This window comes from Triticum urartu, chromosome 6 (assembly GCF_003073215.2).
Source record: "Triticum urartu cultivar G1812 chromosome 6, Tu2.1, whole genome shotgun sequence".
Lineage (NCBI taxonomy): Eukaryota > Viridiplantae > Streptophyta > Magnoliopsida > Poales > Poaceae > Triticum > Triticum urartu.
Genome location: NC_053027.1, coordinates 538,562,613 through 538,577,843, shown reverse-complemented (window position 1 = coordinate 538,577,843; position 15,231 = coordinate 538,562,613). Strand labels below are relative to the sequence as shown.

Sequence of the window (15,231 nt, the reverse complement as noted above, 5' to 3'; positions counted from 1 at the left end):
TAACCCAAGGCCTAGTGCAAATTGCTGTTTTTTTTTTGCATATTTCAGTGTTTCGCAGAAAAGGAATATCAAACGGAATCCAAACAGGATGAAACCTTCGGGAGAGTTATTTTTGGAACAAACATGATTCAGGAGACTTGGAGTAGACGTCAAGAAATCAACAAGGAGGCCACGAGGCAGGGAGGCGCGCCCCCACCCTCGTGGGCCCCTCGTAGCTTCACCGACCTACCTCTTCCTCCTATATATGCCCATATACTCCGAAAACATCCAGGAGCACCACGAAACCCTATTTCCACCGCCGCAACCTTCTGTACCCAAGAGATCCCATCTTGGGGCCTTTTCCGGAGCTCCGCCGGAGGGGGAATCGATACGGAGGGCTTCTACATCAACACCATAGCCTCTCCGATGATGTGTGAGTAGTTTACCATAGACCTTCAGGTCCATAGTTATTAGCTAGATGGCTTCTTCTCTCTCTCTTTGGATCTCAATACAAAGTTCTCCTCGATCTTCTTGGAGATCTATTCGATGTAACTCTTTTTGCAGTGTGTTTGTCGAGATCCGATGAATTGTGGGTTTATGATCAAGTTTATCTATGAACAATGTTTGATTCTTCTCTGAAATCTTTTATGTATGATTGGTTATCTATGCAAGTCTCTTCGAATTATCAGTTTGGTTTGGCCTACTAGATTGATCTTTCTTGCAATGGGAGAAGTGCTTAGCTTTGGGTTCAATCTTGTGGTGTCCTTTCCCAGTGACAGCAGGGGCAGCGAGGCACGTATTGTATTGTTGCCATCGAGGATAAAAAGATGGGGTTTATTTCATATTGCTTGAGTTTATCCCTCTACATCATGTCATCTTGCCTAATCCGTCACCCTGTTCTTATGAACTTAATACTCTAGATGCATGCTAAATAGCGGTCGATGTGTGGAGTAATAGTAGTAGATCCAGAATCGTTTCGGTCTACTTGTTGCGGACGTGATGCCTATATACATGATCATGCCTAGATATTCTCATAATTATGCACTTTTCTATCAATTGCTCGACAGTAATTCATTCACCCATCGTAATACTTATGCTATCTTGAGAGAAGCCACTAGTGAAATCTATGGCCCCCGGGTCTATCTTTTATCATATAAAGTTTCCAATCTATTTTTATCTTTACTTTCAATCTATATCATAAAAATACCAAAAATATTTATTTATCTTATTATCTCTATCAGATCTCACTCTCGTAAGTGATCGTGAAGGGATTGACAACCCCTTTATCGCGTTGGTTGCGAGGTTCTTATTTGTTTGTGCAGGTATGAGGGACTTGCGTGTAATCTCCTACATGATTGATACCTTGGTTCTCAAAAACTGAGGGAAATATTTACGCTACTTTGTTGCATCACCCTTTCCTCTTCAAGGGAAAACCAACGCAGTACTCAAGAGGTACCACCTCCCCGGCAACGGCGCCGGAAATTCTCCTTGATGGCAGCTGGAAGTACGTCGGTATTTCCCTGGAGAGGGAGGGATGATGTAACATAGCGACGGTAGAGTATTTCCCTCATTTATGAAACCAAGGTATCGAACCAGTAGGAGAACCAAGCAACACAATGTAAACAACACCTGCACACAAATAACAACACCTCGCAACCCGACGAGTTAAAGAGGTTATCAATCCCTTTCAGGGTACGGCACCTCAAGATAGGCAAGCGGGCGCGAGGTAAATTGTAATAGATTGATAGATCGAACGTCAAATAAAATAAATTACAGCAAGGTATTTTTGTACTTTTGGTTTAATAGATCTGAAAATAAAAGCAAGGAAAAAGAGTAGATCGCAAAGGCAGATTAGGATTTGTCACTCCGAGTATCGGAGAGGTATCTCTGGGCCCTCTCGGTAATGCACATCATAAGAAGCCTTGCAAGCAAAGTGACTAATGAGTTAGTTGCAGGATGGTGTATTACAGAACGAGTAAGGAGACTTGCCGGTAACGAGATTAAACTAGGTATGTAGATACCGACGATCGAATCTCGGGCAAGTAACGTACCGATGGACAAAGGGAATTACGTATGTTGTCATAACGGTTCGACCGATAAAGATCTTCGTAGAATATGTAGGAGCCAATATGAGCATCCAGGTTCTGCTATTGGTTATTGACCAGAGAGGTGTCTCGGTCATGTCTACATAGTTCTCAAACCCGCAGGGTCCACACGCTTAACGTTCGATGATGATATAATATTATATGAGTTATGTGATTTGGTGACCTAATGTTGTTTGGAGTCTCGGATGAGATCACGGACATGACTAGGAGTCTCTAAATGGTTGAGAGGTAAAGATTGATATATAGGACGATGGTATTCGGACACCGGAAGTGTTCTGGAGGGTACCAAGTACATATAGGGTCACCGAAAGGGGTTCCGGGCACCCCCGTCAAAGATATGGGCTTAATGGGCCACCAGGCCGGCCAGCTCTAGGGAAAGGAAAGGGGGGAGGGAAAGTCCCTCCTTCCTTCCCCTCCTCAAGGGAGAAAGGAAAGGGGGGCGCCACCTCCCCCTTCCTTCCCCTGGCGCCTATACAAGGAAGGGGGGCGAACCAGGGCAGGAGCCCAAGTGGGATTCGGCCGCACTTGGGGCGCCCTTTGGCCTCTCGCCTCTCCCTCCCACCTATATATATGAGGAGGGGGGCGCCTAGAACACACAACATCAATTGTTAGCTGTGTGCGGCGCCCCCCTCCACAGTTTACACCCCCGGTCATATTCTCGTGGTGCTTAGGCGAAGCCCTTGCGTGGATCACTTCACCATCACCATCACCACGCCGTAGTGCTGACGGAACTCATCTACTACCTCGACACCTTGCTGGATCAAGAAGGCGAGGGACGTCACCGAGTTGAACGTGTGCGGAACTCGGAGGTGCCGTACGTTCGGTACTCGATCGGTGGAGCTCGAAGAAAGTTCAACTACATCAATCGCGTTGTCAAAACTCTTCTGCTTTAGGTCTACGAGGGTACGTAGACACACTCACCCCTCGTTTCTATGCATCTTCTAGATAGATCTTGCGTGAGCGTAGGAAAATTTTGATATTGCATGCTACATTTCCCAACAGAAGCTCCCTAGATTTTGATAGTTCAGACACCTTTGAAGATGTTTAGGCCATCTCCAACGCCAATTCCGCAAAACACCCGCAAACGTCTGGACCAACCGTATGTACCTTTTTTGCCATCCAACAGGGTGGCGCATACATCCGCAGATGATCCACACATCTGAATTATGCAAACCATGTGCAAAGCTACGAAGGTTTGTGTGAGTCCGGTCCTCCACCACGTAGGCCTCCGACACCCCCGCCCCACCCAAATCCCGTGTCTTTCTCGCTCCATCCCCCTGCTCTATATCCGCCCCTCCCATGCCAACACCACTGTTGTACCACCCTAGGCGCCCGCCTAGGCCTTGTTGGACCTCTGCCACTCCACCCGGGCACTAGGCCACCACCGTCCCTCCCTTGCATGCCTGTCTGCTGCCTAGGTACACCCAGCCCCTGACGCCGTCCGTGGCGAACACCACGCCTGGCAAGTGTTTGTCCAAATGTCATAGCCAACGTGTTGACATTTTTCCCCTTACTTTGATAATCTGAAGCCAACGAGATGGATTCAGACGACGAGTACTTCTACAACAACTTCATGAAGTTGTCCTCACCAGAGTCATTTGGAGTGCTCAAAGCCATTTTGCAGTTGTTTGAGGACATGTAAAAATATGAGATCTAGAGACCTTATGAGAGGTGATGACAATTTGTCTGATCATGCACAACATGATTGTGCAGGATGAGGGTGCAGGAGCCGACGGAGGTCTTGAATTTGAGAAGATGGGTGATGCTATCGAGCTTCCAGCTCAGAACCCACCCTCGTTTGAGGAGTTTGTCCAGATGCACGTCGAGGAACTCATGAGTAGCTTAAGAATGATTTGATTATGCATCTGTGGACGTTTAAAAGGGACAACTAGAATATAAGTTCCCTCGCAAAAAAAAACTAGAATATAAGTTGGATTCAAATATGTCTATTTTATTACTTAATGTTTGGGTTTTAATATTTAAATTTAAACTAGTATTGCATTTGAATATTCCATTACTCGAAATGCTCAATATAGAAATTTTGGAGTGTCGTGGATTAAGAAAAGTTCAGGACGGGCGCTCGATGGACATGATTGGATGGTCGGCTGCAGCGTCCGTGTCCTAATTAATTCAAAAACAGGTCGTTATCCTGGTCCTCGGACTTAGTGTAGCGTGTGTGTCTGGCGTGATGTGCATCATGGGTGCACGTGGGGTCTCGGTTCAAGGAGGCCTGTGTGTCCGGCGTGGTTGGGGCGCGTGATGCGCGTGCGTTCCTGGCCGTTGTCGTGAGTTATGAGGCCACAGTGCAGAAGCCAGCGAAGGCTCGTCGGTGCCGGGGTGCTCTTCCTCCAGCAGGCAATGCCGCTAGCGAGTTCGCTGTCTGCCGCGAAATATCTGTCTCCGGCCCGGTGAGCAGCATCCCAGTCTCCTCTGCTAGTTACTCTCTCCAGCCACGGCACACATGTGCATATACATTTGAGAGAGAACGGATGTACGTTTGTGTACATAGCTTTTTCTCTGGGTGTATCCACTATCTTCTCCTGTCTAATTGGTACTGCAACCAAACTAAGTGAATGCGGTCGTTTGGCTCATGCATGAATTTGAGAATCTAATGTTTTTCTATCTGTTGAAATATATTGCCCGTCTTTTTTCATCTGTTTGGACTTTTAACACAACCGATTGAAGCATGAATTAAATATGGTATATGAACCAAAAGGTCTCAAGTTTAAGACCCTCAGCACAGTACTAAAAAAATGCGGCATACATCAATGCACACGTCTAGTAGGGACTAAATAGGCCTAGGCATGAGCGGAGGGGGGTGTTGAAATATATTGACCGCCTCCCTTCACCAGTTCGGATATTTGAAGCAACTAACCGGCATGAATTCAATACTATTCACCGCTCTTCTCTCAAACCAAACAAAAAAAAAGGCTATATCGAATCACTTGACATTTGACCTAGCCAAAAAATGGCCTAGTTAGGACTTATGTGGTTAGGGATGACCATGACCATTCAAACCTATCTCCCAAACCAAACGAATCCCTAGTGAATTCCCGGGAGCCCGCAAACCAGAATATGTTTCCTACATTATCTGTTTCTCAAACTACTTGACATTCGACCAACCAAAACACTGTCTATTTCTAGTGAGGACTTAGGACTTAGGTGGTTAGGGATGACCACGACCATTCAGGCCTATCCCCGAAAAAAACGAACCACTAGTGAATGCAGATGTCTGGCTCATGGAAGCCCGGGAAACCCGAATTTGTCTCCTACATTATCTTATTAGCATCGATGTAGTAAATGCGGTTGAATTTTCTTTGTCCCAATACGAGGCAGGTACACTCAGGTATACAACATACGAACAGGAAAACACATTTATTTCAGACATGTGGAGTTTGGGTTCAAATAGTCATGGCTTGTACCTTGTCATTACATCGTCAAAGCCACATCTCTCTTGTTGTGGGATCTCTTCTTTCTAACGAGGCATATTCGTTCCACGGTTTCTCTTCCCCGTGAGGCAACATCCAGAAGAACAAGCTATGACGGAAAAATCTCCATCCCATGTAGTCCTCGTTGTAGTGGATCAAGGATCATCCGCTCCAATCCTGTAAGTTCTATTGTTCTTTTTTTGCGTGAAAGTTCTCTCAGTCTACACTGCATTTACCTTGATTTTATTCGGATATGCTCAGTCTTCCTATTCTCTTTACATCTAAAATGCCGCTCTAAAATTGCAACTTGGACACCAATTTTTTATAGATGTTTCTTCCCTAGATAGCTCACCAATTTTAGAGAAAAATCGACAAGAGATTGTGCAAGAGGAGGGGAAGGTCGACTCTTTGAAGGACAACAAGAGTACAGAGGGTGTCATGTGCTTGAATTTGCAAACAAAGATGATGGAAGTTCTCCTAATACCGCATTAGCCCACTCTGCAACCCACCTTGTACCTTTTATTTTATTGTCATAAATACCGTTTTTGCAATAAATTATATAGTAGAGCCTCGCTGTTTCAAGGTTCATGAAAAAAACACTACTCCCATCGGTTCCCTATTATATCACATTAGCTAATGAAATGGTAAAATTTAACAGACTAATTAGTGTTTACCGTTAAGGTCCGTTATTGTGAAATATACAGAAACATAGCTATTGCTTCTGGATATTTCGCAATACATGACGGCCATGGCGGAGGAGCCAGAAATGGGCATTGTGATGAATAAGTGATGGGCCAGAAATAGGCATTGTGATGTACCCCGGGAGCACGCATGCATGCAGTTATATGATTGCGTCAAGATGCATGCAGTATATGATTGCGTCAAGATTGGTGAAGTGGTTTTGTGATTAAAGCTTAATTGGTGCACGCATGCAACTTTTAGTACAACTTTGATGAGAGAGTCCATGTCTCACCCATCCCATCTCCCATAATAGAAATATAATCGAAACTTAAAATCATGTGGGGCTCCAACTTTTTGAAAAGTTTTGAAAACTTCGGCAAGTTCCAATTACTAAAACTTGATAGAATGAATGATAAGTTTATAAGATTTGGAAAACTTGGTAAATTTTAATATCAATCAAGTTTTAATATATGGAACTTTGCAAAAATTTAAAAGGTGTCTAAATGTATTTAAAATTAGTATTATTCGAAAGTACCCGTTGCAACAAACACGAATATTGCAAAAGAAACTTAATTTAGACTTTTTTTGTGGAAGAACTTAATTTAGACTTGCGGTTCGAAAGATACAATCCATTTAAATTTTAAGATAAAATGAAGAAACATGTGAGGATAGCATTGTTTAGGTCGAATGTCCATTTCTGGGCAAATTTTAACTTACCTCTCATGTGAAAAGAGGAGGTAAGAGGGAGCGTGTTAAAACTGCTCCCATTTCTGGGTCCGGGCTCATCTGCACGCCATGAACAGTAAATAAAATATACTAAAGAAATTCAAAAAAATCCTTTTTTTCATTGAAGATGTTTCGGTGCGTAAATCTTTTGGACATCTAATTAGCTCTCAGCAAAAAAAACAATGGGTCCAAACAGAACAGAGCATTTATTTTTACCGTGAATAATAATGCAATTGTGTAAATAATAATGCGATTGTGTAAATAAATGTTCATCAAATTCTAACCGTGAATTATCTTATATTTTGATTAGAAGTTTCGTAAATATATTAAAATGAAATTGGTTCAGAAGGTAAGTAATTAAGATGATTCGATTATCATATACTCCTACATGAAAGGTTGGATGAAAATATGATGGGAAGAAAGATGAAATGAGAATCTTACGTTTTAACTAGTAGAGATAATAGAGATAATCCGTACAGATTTGGGTGAGAATCTGGGGACGGGAGGGAGCACTTCCCTCCTACTACTAGTAGAATTTCTTTCTCCAATCCCGCCTCCAAATCGCCGCCTCCCTCCTCTGTCCTCTGCATCTCTCCCGAAATGTTGAGTCTCGTCTCGTCCTGCTTCGGTTTGATCTCTGCCACGAGATTCGCAACCCCGAAGGATTCCCCATCCGCGTGCGTGGTTGGCCAGCGAGATGGGCGGCGGCGAGGCACCGGAAGGAGGAGGACGACGAGACGCTGCTGGGGGACGGCGAGATCGAGGAGAGCCCCCGTGAGAGCTTCCACGACGGCGACGGCGAGCTCGTTCGAGTCCCGCCAGTGGCCGCACAGTTAACTGTACGTCCGCGGCCGCATTCTCTCTCTACTCGATCGCCTCCCTTTACTGACTTCGTTTCTTTGACTGATCTGCCCCGCTCCACTGTGCTATTACTGGTTAAGCATTCCATCGTGCTGTGGTTTGCTGTGCCGATTTCAATGTGCTATTATGGTTAAGTATTCAGTAAAATTCGGTGATTGGGAATGGACGACAGAGCACTAGTTTGTTCTGAATGTGGATTCACTCGATTGACCAATGACGTGTGACGCGTGTAGTTGCAACACCTAATCCAAGCTCGGAGTGGCCTAAAGTTCAGTTCACTGATACTTAGTTGGAATTTGGTTTATCGTTGGATGAACTGCATTGCTGATATTGATCCCAAGAAAAAAAAACATTAGGTAGAGCTAGTCCGTGAATAGACAGCCATCGCACTGTAAAAATAGGATAGATTCGATCTATGGTCATTGAGGGCCTCCTAAAAGGATCTACTAAATTCATCGAGTTGTTCTAAAGAATCAAAACGGTCGGTTATTAACGGAATTCCTTGTCGGCTTTCCGTGAAATACTCGTTTGGCCTAGGACTTCCAAACACGTCATAAGCTAAACCCGTACTGACAAATAACCAACCCGCAATGAATAGAATTATCTCATTTGTTCAATCGGACTGGATGACACAGGTTGACTGAAACCGGTAGGAAATAGGAGATCTTTTTTCAGCTTCGCCTAGCACCAGTATAGACTATAAGTATTGTAGTTTTACAAAAAAAAAGATGGATATTTTATATAAAAAATAGTACAGTACTACTATTGTTGAAGTGCAATTTTCAAAACTGACACCACCTGTGTTGACCCCTGGCAGCATTACTAATATGACACTTAGACTAGTATATCGCTTTACCAATGGGTATAATATTTGTATTGGTTGGCGCAACGAGAAGGTAAAGCATCACTAATTGATGCCTTTGCTGGCATTTCCTAGTAGCTGGCTGCACTCAGTCAAGAATGCCACCAGTTTTCCTTTTTATGCATAGACGGTAATGGCCAAGGCGTGGTGTTTATTTTGCAGGGAAACAACAGACACTTACACGATTGCTGCATCTCCCATCTTAGGTTACCTGGGTCCTTCAATGAGCAAATACTCAATTGCTGGTGGTCGCAGTGGTCTGGCTTCTGACCTCAACTTGCCTTTTATCTTGGATAAACTAGAACCTGTCGAGAGCCCGCGGAGACATCTTCTTGGGTCGGTTCAAGATGAGGACCCCTCGTTTCAGTATACCAAAGAGATCGACGCCCGTCAAGGGTGCAGCGTAACACAGACAGTCTTCAATGGTAGTTTAAATATTGAAATAGAGAGTAAGGTATTCAGTAACTTCCTTACGGTCCAACATATTTGATTATCCTATGTTTCCTCACTGTAGGTATTAACGTACTGGCTGGTGTTGGCCTTCTTTCCACTCCGTCTACAATTCATGAAGCTGGATGGGCTGGTCTTGCAGTTCTGTCTGTTTTTGCAATTATTTGCTGTTATACTGGAGTTCTTCTTAAGCATTGTTTCGAGAGCAAAGACGGCATTTCAACCTATCCAGACATTGGGGAGGCTGCCTTTGGAAAAATTGGCCGCTTGATCATATCTGTAAGCCCTGGCTTCTGTAGAACAAGATGGCTCAGATAACATTCTTGATTGTATGTTATGAGAGTGCCACCAAAGCCATAAATCAGCACAGCACATAACCTTAAAAACTAATGTGTTTGGCTATAAGGTTGTTTATTAGATGCTATATGGCCTTGATTAGTCAAAATGCATATATTTTCTAAGTAGGTATTATTCGCTTTGTTGGTAAAAACAAACTTAAATTATTTGCACAAGTATCATGTGGAGCAAACACAGACACATCTAGCGCGCCCACTCTCCTTTTGTCATGTTGTTTTGTGTTTGGTGTTAGTTTGGCAATCCGATCCTTGCCGGGTCATTGCTGTATCTAGAAAATCACAAGCTAGCATAATCCTGTTCCTTGCTAGAACACTGTCACATCTGAAAATTTACAAGCTAGCATAAACACCTGCTGATTCGATTCAAGCTCTAGTCCTTATTCCTATTTTTGAATGTTGCCACCCACTTCAGAGTTCACGTGACATGAATAAGTCAGAATTGCAAGATAGAAGTTCTGGTCTTAGCTACTTTTTTTCGAAAAGGAGGGAATGCCCTGGCCTCTGCATAGTTTCAGTTTCAGCTACCCCTAGTATTCTCGGAAAAAAAGTCTTAGCTATTCCTAGGATGAGAAAATGCACATCTAAGTATCTAACCTCATTTATCTTACTTTTCTGCATAAATTGTTTATCTCTGGTAGCGAAAAACCACTGATTGATGTTTACTTTTTTTGCAGATTATTTTGTATACCGAGTTATATGTAAGTAGTTCATTTCTGCATGGCTTGTATTTTCCAAAGTTTGCCATCTAATTGCTTGATTATTGAGCAAATTTTGAAACTGTTTTCCTAACTGATCTCTGTATAATTCTTGGGAAAGAAATATTTATCTGTACGTATTATTTGTTGGATGCAGTCATATTGTGTGGAATTCATTATTTTGGAAGGTGATAATATCACATCAATCTTTCCTGACGTTAATCTTAATTTGTTCGGGATTCATGTTGATGGTAGACATTTCTTTGGAATGCTAACTGCTCTTGTAGTCCTGCCCACAGTATGGTTGCAAGATCTTCGAGTGCTATCATTCCTTTCAGGTCTCACTACTCTTAGCCTGCTTAATTAATTTTGTTACGGGCATCATGAGTGAGATTAACATGATTTAATTACTTGCGCAGCGGGCGGCATTATTGCAACTCTTGTGGTTTTTGTATCTGTTGCTCTAGTTGGCACCACTGAAGGTGTAGGGTTCCATCCGACTGGGGAAGCAGTCAAGTGGAGTGGGATGCCCTTTGCTATCGGTGTTTATGGTTTCTGCTACTGTGGGCATTCGGTATTTCCGAATATCTACCAATCAATGTCTGATCGCACAAAATTCACCAAGGCACTCTTTATATGGTATGCATGAACAACTTTCTTACACTGGTTAGTTTTTTCTGTAATATTCACGTTCCTCAATGCATGCATATTTGTAATGTGCAGCTTCACAATTTGCACAGCAATATATGGCTCGTTTGCTATTATTGGCTATCTCATGTTTGGTGACAAGACTTTGTCGCAAATAACTTTGAATCTTCCAAAAGAGTCATTTGCCTCGAAAGTTGCTCTGTGGACCACGGTAACAATTTTGCTCAACTTAATTTCAGTTCCTGATACGTAACTATTTACTTTATATTGATCATTAACTTTTTTGTGTGTCTCAGGTGATCAACCCTTTCACTAAGTATCCTTTGGAATTTCTATTGTCAAACTTTGTTATGTCAAGGCTTCTATTAAGTTGATTTTCACTGTACAACCTCTATAGAACAGCTTCATGCCTTCATCCTTAACCACAAATAGATTTGCCTTGTTGTTAAACCCAGTGGCTCGGAGTTTAGAAGAGTTGCGCCCTGAAGGATTTTTGAACGAAACAATCTGCTTTATTATACTGAGGACAAGCCTTGTGGCGTCAACTGTTGTGATTGCCTTTCTTCTTCCGTTCTTTGGTATGCTTATACCTTTGTTCATCAATGTTTTTTTTTTCTATGCATTGTTGTTAAGATTGTCAAATCTTATGCACATAGAATGCATACTTATCATCCTTGCTTTTGTTGTCTTTTGAGGATGCAGTCTTCACTGTCAATCCGATGTACTTGTAGTACATTTTATTTCCTTTGGTTTTCTCGAAAACCCAGTAAATTTCCTTTGGAAACACATTACTTTGAAATGACAGATGGTGCATAAACTTTACACGCAATTGTTTCCTCGCAAACAGCTAAATGTAGTACCAGGATTACTAGTTGAAACAGCATCTAGATTAATTGCATTTTCAAGACTTGTTAACTCCATGCTCCTGGAAAACTAATCCCTTCATGGTGTTAGGACTTAGGAGCGATAATGAGCAGTGACCCTCTCAGATCGGAGTTTAATTGAGGACTGGGTTATCTTCCTTTTTGGAAAAAATAATTGGGGACTGCCTGTAGGCTCTGTTACAAATCCAATATTCCTAAAACACTTCTTTCTTTTAGGGAACTCCTAAAACACCTCTGCTTACCATAGTACTTCACACTTCAGCTGCTTAAGCCATTATCTGCTCTGTAATCTTTATTGGCGGCTCACAGAAGTCTTCTCTGATAACACATTACAGAAGAATTATACAGTGTATTCCTGATTTACATGTTGCATATTCCAGGTTTGGTGATGGCTCTGATTGGATGCCTGCTCAGTATACTTGTGGTATGCCATTTTTTCCTCCATTTAATGGCTTCTTTAGCTGTACTAAGCTGCGCAAAATAAGAAATCTGTAAAAAGACCAAACTCATCATACAACATTTTTATGTGGTAAATTTGGCTACGTCCCTGTGGGCTGTTCATGAGAATAATAGTCTCATCCTCTAAACAAACCTACAGCCGCGTATGAAATACAGATGACAAAGTAACGTATGTGCTCCTTTTGACTTCACTGCACGATTACAGGCAGTCATAATGCCCGCCTTGTGCTTCTTGAAGATCGCACAGAATAAAGCCACACGCACGCAGGTAAGATATATTTTACCATAAGCTCTCCAAGCTTCCTTCTCTTCTGGATATGATTTCTGGACATTCAAGATTTCTCTGTGCATACCATGTTGTCACTCCAATTTCAGGTGATTGCAAGCGTCTCTATAATAGTGGTTGGAGTCATCAGTGCCGCCCTCGGAACCTACTCCTCGGTGGCCAGCATAATCGGATACTACTGATTCTTCCAAGGCAATCTCTTTGACATCTCTCAGTACTGTCACTCTTGCCAAGAGTTTTTGCTGTGTACCATCGAATTTTACCGTGCTCTATGTACATCCTTCGACCTAGTATAGTCGATTTATAAAGACTACTGTTACCATTTAGCTGCTGCTATATCATTTGGTGTACGTACCATATTTCTGCCAGGCGCTGCGGTTTAAATATTGCCAGTTGCTCTGCTATTTTTTTTCTGAGTCGAAGTTGCTCCGCTATTTTATTTTATTTTTGAGGCGCTAGTTGTGCGGCCGAAATGGACACAGTAAATGGGCCAGGATGCATTCCACGGGCTTATGCAAGCTGGTTTCAGTATTTAGGGCTTACGCCTGCTGGTGATATCTGTAGGTGGGTTGGGCCTTATCTTGTTTCTGCCTCCAAGTGCACTTTTGAACAACCAGTTGTGCTGACCATTTACCGCTCAAAAAAAAAAGTTCTGCAGACCATTCTGATTTCTGAGTTTCTATAAAGCTGGAAAAAATCATGCAATATCTCATAAAAAAATACGACCATTTGCGCTATGTACAATAAATCTCTACTATTAAAGATGAGTTTGTTGGTTTTTGCTTCCATCCCTCTAAGCAATTTTTTTTTCAGACCAAGCGATAACTTCATTGTTTATTTTCTCAAACTGACTCCACATCCTCATTCCCGGGGCAAAAAAATCCCTTGTAGGACAATCAACAGAAATCAAATAAACCACCAATAACAAGAAATCCTTTACAAGAAATTTCAAAATAAAATCCTTTACAAGCAAATAACAAAATAAAATAAACTCACATAGTTGTACGTGTATAATCTCAATCACGTCGTATCTTTCCTTATCTTTGACTATGAATTCCTTCCTCGCAACATATCTCAATCTCAGTCTAATCAATAAAATTCTACGTTGACCCATTTGAATAAAGTTACCCTTGTTGCAACAAAAGGGTATTTAGTTAGTAAAATAATAAGTGAACAGTTATCTATGTAATTTCAACTACATAATTGTTGCAGCATGGGAATAAATATTCTAGGGAAATGTTAATTGGGGAACGTTCCTAGTTAGGAGGTCCCTGGGAATGCCCCCACAGTCATTGAATCCAGATCACACGGTTGGTATTGTTTTTATTGATGTCGTTATTTTTTTGCGTCATATGGCAACTTTCTCTTCTGATCATGGCAATTCATTTAAAGTTGCCATGACAAAATTAGTTGAAATTGCATGGCAACTCGAGTGTTCGCGGAGAACATGCTCTCAAGGAACATTCCTCGGATATTGGCATATTCTAGTAGGTTAGCTTGTGAGTTACCTACCATTTAATTGTTGATTTGATTGTATAAAAGAAATTTATTTGGTAACACTTATTTTTACATTGTACTACTGTTACCATTTAGCTGCTGCTATATCATTTGCTGTACTAGATATTTTTTTAGAATCTTGCCACCTTATTTAAACCTCCAAAACGTCAGGTACATGAAGAACATTAGGCCTGGCAATCAGCCATACATGTCTACCTATGTCTAAGGATACATAACCTTTAGCTAAATCATGGGCATCGCCATTTGATTCTCTCCCTTTGTGCACAATGTCCGTCGCTTCAAAGCTTCTTTGTCTCCCCTGGATATCTCTTATGCAGGGCCGGTCCTGAGAATTTGGGGGCCCGGGGTGAAACTAAAATGTGGGGGCGCCTTAATATGAACACACATTTGCTATTTCTCAGTTTCTTGCGGGTTGTTGTTTCTCAGTTTTTTGCGGGTTGCTATTTCTCAATTGCCTTGCAATAGAAATCTGGTCGATCGAGTTAGGAGATTAGGGAGAAGATAGTTACGCTATGTGGCCTAGACGAGACGACACATCTTCTTACTAGCCGATCGGGGAAATCATGGCTAGCGCGACATCACCGATGCAAGAGCAAATGAATGGTTCACATGTGGGTGGGTGAGTGTTCTTTTACCACAACTTAGATTAGACCGTGGATGTGCTCGAGATGAGGATGTCATGGCTGGTGAGGGCTCGTGGGAACCTTTTTTATTTTTGAAATGCTCATAGGAACCTTTCCGGAGGCAGGGAAGGGATGGATCGTTGCAGCGTCTCTATCAATGAAGAGGTGGGGCGGGGCGGGAAAATAAACTGAATGGATATCAAGTTCTCTTATTACTATGTCTATTGGAAAAAGACTCGAAAGGAGGAAGATGTGGTGCTTAACTGAAGGGGGTGGAAATCGACTCAAACTTCATTTTTAGGCAATTGTTCCCTAGGTTACTCACATATAAATAAACATTATAACAATAGGCTATACCTACATTTTGGAGGACGTCATAACATGTAGCGCTGAAATTAAATAAAATTGCATCAAAAGTTTTACTATGCAAGCTATGCATCTACATGATGCTGGAACTTAATTAGTAACATATGTATGGGGAATAGAAAGGGCAATATGGCATTACCTCGGATCTGTATGACCGCGGAGGCGCTCGACGATGCTCATGCCGCGTGCGCCGGTGTGATTCCATGTGTCCAGCGCTAAAACCAACCAGCTGATTCGCATCTCACTATCAGGACCCTAGGGCGTGGAGATCGGAGGCGCCAGGGCTGGAGACCTGCCACCATTG

General features: G+C 42.2%; 1 protein-coding gene across 5 annotated transcripts; it reads left to right on the top strand.

The window, feature by feature from the left end:
• Positions 1 to 5,532: 5,532 nt before the first annotated feature.
• Positions 5,533 to 12,822, top strand: LOC125515034 (amino acid transporter AVT1A-like). Of its 5 annotated transcripts, none has more exons than XM_048680446.1 (13): positions 5,533 to 5,691; positions 8,805 to 8,848; positions 8,945 to 9,067; positions 9,157 to 9,371; positions 10,123 to 10,146; positions 10,301 to 10,481; positions 10,563 to 10,782; positions 10,867 to 11,002; positions 11,088 to 11,107; positions 11,224 to 11,369; positions 12,056 to 12,099; positions 12,340 to 12,402; positions 12,510 to 12,822. In XM_048680446.1, the coding sequence occupies exons 1-13, from the start codon at positions 5,624 to 5,626 to the stop codon at positions 12,600 to 12,602; spliced, it is 1,377 nt and encodes a 458-aa protein (XP_048536403.1). In that variant the 5' UTR covers positions 5,533 to 5,623; the 3' UTR covers positions 12,603 to 12,822. The 5 variants fall into 5 exon arrangements, with proteins under 5 accessions (XP_048536403.1, XP_048536404.1, XP_048536402.1 ...); XM_048680447.1 differs by having other exon boundaries at positions 8,805 to 9,067; positions 10,301 to 10,331; positions 10,431 to 10,481; XM_048680445.1 differs by having other exon boundaries at positions 8,805 to 9,067.
• Positions 12,823 to 15,231: the final 2,409 nt, after the last annotated feature.

Coding starts and splice junctions, on each gene's coding strand:
- LOC125515034 (XM_048680445.1), top strand. CDS start 5,624: ATGACGGAAAAATCTCCATCCCATGTAGTCCTCGTTGTAGTGGATCAA. Junction 5,692..8,804: donor GGATCATCCGCTCCAATCCT/GTAAGTTCTATT, acceptor TTTATTTTGCAG/GGAAACAACAGACACTTACA. Junction 10,482..10,562: donor AGTGCTATCATTCCTTTCAG/GTCTCACTACTC, acceptor TTACTTGCGCAG/CGGGCGGCATTATTGCAACT.